Genomic DNA, 7234 nt, shown 5'->3' with positions numbered 1-7234 from the left:
AGACTCACCTGCACCACAGACTCACTTGCACCACAGACTCACCTGCACCATAGACTCACCTGCACCACAGACTCACCTGCACCACAGACTCACCTGCACCACAGACTCACCTGCACCATAGACTCACCTGCACCACACACTCACCTGCACCACAGACTCACCTGCACCACAGACTCACCTGCACCACAGACTCACCTGCACCACAGACTCACCTGCACCACACACTCACCTGCACCACAGACTCACCTGCACCACACACTCACCTGCACCACACACTCACCTGCACCACACACTCACCTGCACCACACACTCACCTGCACCACACACTCACCTGCACCACACACTCACCTGCACCACACACTCACCTGCACCACACACTCACCTGCACCACAGACGCACCTGCACCACAGACTCACCTGCACCACAGACTCACCAATACCATAGACTCACCAATACCACAGACTCACCAATACCACAGACTCACCTGCACCACAGACTCACCTGCACCACAGACTCACCTGCACCACAGACTCACCTGCACCACAGACTCACCTGCACCAGCTGGATGAGGTACTGGGAGAGTTTGTCGTCGGTGAGACCCGCCTCGAGACATTTGACGGCGAAGTCGCGGACACGAGGGTCGGGGTAGTTGCAAGTCGAGGAGCTCAAGGGCCAACTCAGGCCTCACCAGAGGCCAGTCCTTGAGAAGGCTGTACATCTGTGTGGGTGGGTGGGGTGAGAGGGTGGGTGGGTGGGTGAGTGGGTGGGTGGGTGGGTGAGAGGGTGGGTGGGTGAGTGAGTGGGTGAGTGGGTGGGTGAGTGGGTGGGTGAGTGGGTGAGTGGGTGGGTGGGTGAGTGAGTGGGTGAGTGGGTGGGTGAGTGGGTGGGTGAGTGTGTGAGAGAGAAGGTGGGTGGGTGGGTGGGTGAGTGGGTGGGTGAGTGTGTGAGAGAGAGGGTGGGTGGGTGGGTGAGTGGGTGGGTGAGTGGGTGAGAGAGAGTGTGAGAGAGAGGGTGTGTGAGTGGGTGAGTGGGTGGGTGGGTGAGTGTGTGGGTGGGTGGGTGGGTGAGTGAGTGAGTGGGTGGGTGAGTGAGTGAGTGGGTGGGTGGGTGAGTGTGTGGGTGGGTGGGTGAGTGTGTGGGTGGTGGGTGAGTGAGTGAGTGAGTGGGTGGGTGGGTGGGTGAGTGGGTGAGAGAGTGGATGGGTGGGTGGGTGAGTGAGTGGGTGAGTGGGTGGGTGAGTGGGTGGGTGAGTGGGTGGGTGGGTGGGTGAGTGGGTGGGTGAGTGGGTGAGTGGGTGGGTGGGTGAGTGAGTGGGTGGGTGGATGATGGGTGAGTGGGTGGGTGAGTGGGTGAGTGGGTGGGTGAGTGAGTGGGTGAGTGAGTGGGTGGGTGAGTGGGTGGGTGAGAGAGTGGGTGAGAGGGTGGGTGGGTGGGTGAGAGGGTGGGTGAGTGGGTGGGTTAGTGAGTGGGTGGGTGGGTGGGCGGGTGAGTGGGTGGGTGAGAGAGTGGGTGGGTGGGTAGGTGGGTGGGTGAGAGGGTGAGTGGGTGGGTGAGTGAGTGGGTGGGTGGGTGAGAGGGTGGGTGAGAGGGTGAGTGGGTGGGTGAGTGCGTGGGTGAGTGGGTGAGTGGGTGGGTGGGTGAGTAGGTGGGTGGGTGTGTGGTTGGGTGAGTGGGTGGGTGGTGGTGGTGGGGGGTGGGTGGGGTGAGTGGGTGAGTGAGTGGGTGGGTGGGTGAGTGTGTGGGTAGGTGGGTGAGTAGGTGGGTGGGTGGGTGGGTGGGTGAGTGGGTGCGTGGTGAGTGTGTGGGTAGGTGGGTGTGTGGGTGGGTGGGTGTGTTGGTGAGTGAGGTGAGTGGGTGTGTAGTGGTGGTGGGGTGAGAGAGTGGGTGGGTGGGTAGGTGGGTGGGTGAGTGGGTGAGTGGGTGGGTGAGTGAGTGGGTGGGGTGGGTGAGGGGTGGGTGAGGGTGTGTGGGTGGGTGGTGCGTGGGGTGGTGGGTGGGTGGGTGGGGTGGTAGGTGGGTGGGTGTGTGGTGGGTGGTGGGTGGGTGGTGGGTGGTGGGTGGGTGGGTGGTGGGGTGGTGAGTGGGTGGGGTGGGTGTGTGTGTGGGTAGGTGGGTGGTAGGTGGGTGGGTGGTGTGGTGGGTGGGTGGGTGGTGGTGTGGGTAGGTGGGTGAGTGGGTGGGTGGGTGGTGGTGGGTGGGTGGGTGAGTGGGTGGGTGAGTGGTGGTGGGTGGGTGAGTGGTGAGTGGGTGGGGTGAGTGGTGAGGGGGTGGGTGGGTGAGTGTGTGGGTGGGGGGGTGAGTGTGTGGGTGGGTGGGTGAGTGAGTGAGTGGTGGGTGGGTGGGTGGGTGGTGGGTGAGAGAGTGGTGGGTGGGTGGGTGGGGAGTGGGTGGTGGGTGGGTGGTGGGTGGGTGGTGGGTGGGTGGGGGGGTGGTGGGGGGGGTGAGTGGGTGGTGGGGGGGTGGGGGTGGTGGTGGGGTGGGTGGTGGGTGGGTGGGGTGGGTGGTGGGTGGTGGGTGGTGGGTGGGGTGAGGTGGTGGGTGGTGGTGGGTGGGTGGTGGGGGGTGGGTGAGGAGTGGGTGAGAGGGTGGGTGGGTGGGTGAGGGGTGGGTGAGTGGGTGGGTTGTGAGTGGGTGGGTGGGTTAGTGAGTGGGTGGGTGGGTGGGCGGGTGAGTGGGTGGGTGAGAGAGTGGGTGGGTGGGTAGGTGGGTGGGTGAGAGGGTGAGTGGGTGGGTGAGTGAGTGGGTGGGTGGGTGAGAGGGTGGTGTGAGAGGGTGAGTGGGTGGGTGAGTGCGTGGGTGAGTGGGTGAGTGGGTGGGTGGGTGAGTAGGTGGTGGGTGTGTGGTTGGGTGAGTGGGTGGGTGAGTGGGTGAGTGGGTGGGTGGGTGAGTGGGTGAGTGAGTGGGTGGGTGGGGTGAGTGTGTGGGTAGGTGGGTGAGTAGGTGGGTGGGTGGGTGAGTGGGTGCGTGGGTGAGTGTGTGGGTAGGTGGGTGAGTGGGTGGGTGGGTGTGTTGGTGAGTGAGTGAGTGGGTGAGTAAGTGAGTGGGTGGGTGAGAGAGTGGGTGGGTGGGTAGGTGGGTGGGTGAGAGGTGAGTGGGTGGGTGAGTGAGTGGGTGGGTGGGGTGAGAGGGTGGGTGAGAGGGTGAGTGGGTGGGTGAGTGCGTGGGTGAGTGGGTGGGTGGGTGAGTAGGTGGGTGGGTGTGTGGTTGGGTGAGTGGGTGGGTGAGTGGGTGAGTGGGTGGGTGGGTGAGTGGGTGAGTGAGTGGGTGGGTGGGTGAGTGTGTGGGTAGGTGGGTGAGTAGGTGGGTGGGTGGGTGAGTGGGTGGGTGGGTGAGTGTGTGGGTAGGTGGGTGAGTGGGTGGGTGGGTGTGTTGGTGAGTGAGTGAGTGGGTGAGTAAGTGAGTGGGTGGGTGTGTGGGTGTGTGTGGGTGAGTGAGTGAGTGTGTGTGACGGTGGGTGAATGTGTGTGAGAGAGAGTGTGTGTGTATCTGTCAGTCACCGCAGTCATGATGGTGGTGGTGATGGTGGTGATGATGGTGATGTTGTTGATGATGATGTTGGTGATGATGATGTTGATGATGTTGTTGATGATGTTGTTGGTGGTGATGATGTTGGTGTTGATGATGTTGGTGATGATGATGTTGATGTTGTTGATGTTGTTGATGTTGGTGATGATGTTGGTGATGATGTTGGTGATGATGTTGGTGATGATGTTGGTGATGAAGTGGACGATGATGTTGATGTTGATGATGTTGTTGATGTTGTTGGTGATGATGTTGTTGATGATGCTGTTGATGATGCTGTTGATGATGTTGTTGTTGATGTTGTTGATGTTAATGTTGTTGTTGATGATGTTAATGTTGTTGTTGATGATGTTAATGTTGTTGTTGATGTTGTTGTTGTTGACGTTGTTGATGTTGCGTCACCTGCACGACGTCCTCGCGGCTGCTCCACTTGACGGCGAGCAGCAACTTGGAGAGAACTTCGGGGAAGTTTAAATAGTGCTGCCTGGGGGGGAGAGACACGGGGGGAGAGACACGGGGGGGGGGTGAGACACGGGGGGGGGGGGTGGTGAGACACGGGGGGGGGGGGGGTGAGACACGGGGGGGGGGGTGAGACACGGGGGGGGGGGGGGTGAGACACGGGGGGGGGGAGGGGGAGAAACGGGGGGGGGGGGTGAGACACGTTCTCCCCGATGACCCCCATGACCGCAAAGATCCCGACGACAACCCACGCCCCCCCCCGACGACCCCCACAACGACCCCCACGACGACCCCCACGACGACCCCACCACGACCCCACCACGACCCCACCACCCTCGTGACCCCCACGCGACCCCACCGCGACCCCCACGCGACCCCACCGCGACCCCTACGACCCCACCGCGACCCCTACCGGTATCTCCACAGGAGGTCTTTCTCTTGCGCCGTGATGTCGGAGAGCGGGTCACGGTTACAGATGCTCTTGATCTGCTCACGGTCAGAGTTGACCCCCACGCGACCCCACCGCGACCCCCACGCGACCCCACCGCGACCCCTACCGGTATCTCCACAGGAGGTCTTTCTCTTGTTCCGTGATGTCGGAGAGCGGGTCACGGTTACAGATGCTCTTGATCTGCTCACGGTCAGAGTTGACCCCCACGCGACCCCACCGCGACCCCCACGCGACCCCCACGCGACCCCACCACGACCCCTACCGGTATCTCCACAGGAGGTCTTTCTCTTGCGCCGTGATGTCGGAGAGCGGGTCACGGTTACAGATGCTCTTGATCTGCTCACGGTCAGAGTTGACCCCCACGCGACCCCACCGCGACCCCCACGCGACCCCCACGCGACCCCACCACGACCCCTACCGGTATCTCCACAGGAGGTCTTTCTCTTGCTCCGTGATGTCGGAGAGCGGGTCACGGTTACAGATGCTCTTGATCTGCTCGCGGTCAGAGTTGACCCCACCACGACCCCCACCACGACCCCCCCGCGACCCCTACGACCCCACCGCGACCCCTACCGGTATCTCCACAGGAGGTCTTTCTCTTGTTCCGTGATGTCGGAGAGCGGGTCACGGTTACAGATGCTCTTGATCTGCTCACGGTCAGAGTCGGGCAGCTCGCAGTCCCTGGTCCATCGTCCTCCGCTCGCCTGCAGCGAACACAACCACCACAACAACAACAATCACAACCACAACCATCACAGTCACCACCACCACAACCACCACAATCGCAGTCCCTGGTCCATCGTCCTCCGCTCGCCTGCAGCGAACACAACAACCACCACAACAACAATCACAACCACAACCACCACAGTCACCACCACCACAGCCACCACAATCGCAGTCCCTGGTCCATCGTCCTCCGCTCGCCTGCAGCAAACACAACAACCACCACAACAACCACAATCACAACAACCACAACCACAGTCACCACAATCACCACCACAATCACAGTCACCACCACCACCACAACAACAACCACAGTCACTACCACCACAACAACCACCACAATCACAACAACCACCACAACCACAGTCACCACCACCACCACAACAACCACCACCACCACAACCACAGTCACCACCACAACGACCACCAAAACCACACAACCTGATGATGCTGCTGATGCTGATGATGCTGCTGTTACTGATGCAGCTGATGATGATGCTGCTGCTGATGATGCTGTAGATGATGCTGCTGCTGATGATGATGCTACTGCTGATGATGCTGTAGATGATGCTGCTGCTGATGATGCTGTTACTGCTGCTGATGATGCTACTGATGCTACTGCTGCTGATGATGCTACTGCTGCTACTGCTGATGATGATGATGCTGCTGCTGATGATGATGCTACTGCTGCTACTACTGATGCTGCTGATGATGATGATGATGCTACTGTTACTGCTGCTGCTGCTGATGCTACTGCTGATGCTGCTGATGATGCTGATGATGCTGCTGGAGACCTTGGATCCCAGCGTGCCGCCCGCCGTGTCGGGCTGCAGGATCCTCCTGCCGTGGTCCTCCAAACCCTCGACGCCGGGGAATCGAACAGCCCCTCCGAACCACTCAAACTCCACCTCCAGGCACGGCGTCTCCTACACATCAACATCATCACCATGATCATCAACATCATCACCTCCGAACCACTCAAACTCCACCTCCAGACACGGTGTCTCCTACACATCAACATCATCATCAACATCAACAACATCAACAACAACATCAACATCATCAACATCATCATCATCATCATCAACATCATCATCATCAACAACAACATCATCATCAACAACATCAACATCATCAACATCATCAACATCATCACCTCCGAACCACTCAAACTCCACCTCCAGACACGGGGTCTCCTACACATCAACATCATCAACATCATCAACAACAACATCATCATCAACATCAATCAACAACATCATCATCACCTCCGAACCACTCAAACTCCACCTCCAGACACGGTGTCTCCTACACAACAACATCAACATCATCAACAACATCAACAACAACATCATCATCAACATCAACAACAACATCATCATCAACATCAACAACATCATCATCAACATCACCTCCGAACCACTCAAACTCCACCTCCAGGCACGGGGTCTCCTACACAACAACAACATCATCAACGTCATCATCAACATCAACATCATCATCAACATCATCAACAACATCATCACCTCCGAACCACTCAAACTCCACCTCCAGGCACGGCGTCTCCTACACATCAACATCATCATCAACATCATCAACATCATCATCACCTCCAAACCACTCAAACTCCACCTCCAGGCACGGCGTCTCCTACACAACATCATCAACAACATCATCATCAACATCAACAACAACATCAACATCATCATCACCTCCAAACCACTCAAACTCCACCTCCAGGCACGGGGTCTCCTACACATCATCAACAACATCATCAACAACAACATCATCATCAACATCAACATCATCAACATCATCATCACCTCCGAACCACTCAAACTCCACCTCCAGGCACGGCGTCTCCTACACATCAACATCATCATCAACATCAACAACATCAACAACAACATCATCAACATCATCATCATCAACAACAACATCATCATCATCAACAACATCATCATCAACAACAAAATCATCATCAACATCATCATCATCATCAACAACAACATCATCATCATCATCATCAACAACATCAACAACATCAACATCATCAACATCATCACCTCCGAACCACTC

The 7234-nt window shown here is 58.0% G+C and overlaps 1 protein-coding gene and 1 long non-coding RNA gene across 3 annotated transcripts in view; both read right to left on the bottom strand.

Moving 5' to 3' along the window:
* Positions 1-532: 532 nt before the first annotated feature.
* Positions 533-4623, bottom strand: LOC144954112 (uncharacterized). Of its 2 annotated transcripts, none has more exons than XR_013641047.1 (3): positions 4539-4623; positions 3925-4006; positions 533-718 (listed from the first exon to the last, which is right to left on the bottom strand). It is a non-coding gene; the product is annotated as an uncharacterized LOC144954112 (long non-coding RNA). The 2 variants fall into 2 exon arrangements; XR_013641046.1 differs by lacking the exon at positions 4539-4623 and adding an exon at positions 4394-4484 and having other exon boundaries at positions 534-718.
* Positions 4624-4690: 67 nt separating this feature from the next.
* The window catches only part of LOC144954113 (phosphatidylinositol 4,5-bisphosphate 3-kinase catalytic subunit alpha isoform-like), a 3929-nt gene continuing 1385 nt past the window's right edge, over positions 4691-7234 (bottom strand). The window contains exons 2-5 of the mRNA XM_078884689.1: positions 5950-6081; positions 5006-5136; positions 4851-4875; positions 4691-4768 (exon numbers count right to left, since the gene is read on the bottom strand). Coding sequence (XP_078740815.1) covers positions 4691-4768; positions 4851-4875; positions 5006-5136; positions 5950-6081 — 366 coding nt within the window. The remainder of the gene's footprint in view (positions 4769-4850; positions 4876-5005; positions 5137-5949; positions 6082-7234) is intronic.

This window comes from Lampetra fluviatilis, unplaced genomic scaffold (genome assembly GCF_964198595.1).
Source record: "Lampetra fluviatilis unplaced genomic scaffold, kcLamFluv1.1 SCAFFOLD_1236, whole genome shotgun sequence".
Classification (NCBI taxonomy): domain Eukaryota; kingdom Metazoa; phylum Chordata; class Hyperoartia; order Petromyzontiformes; family Petromyzontidae; genus Lampetra; species Lampetra fluviatilis.
Note: the sequence above shows the minus strand (reverse complement) of the source record. Positions and strands in the feature narration are given on the sequence as shown.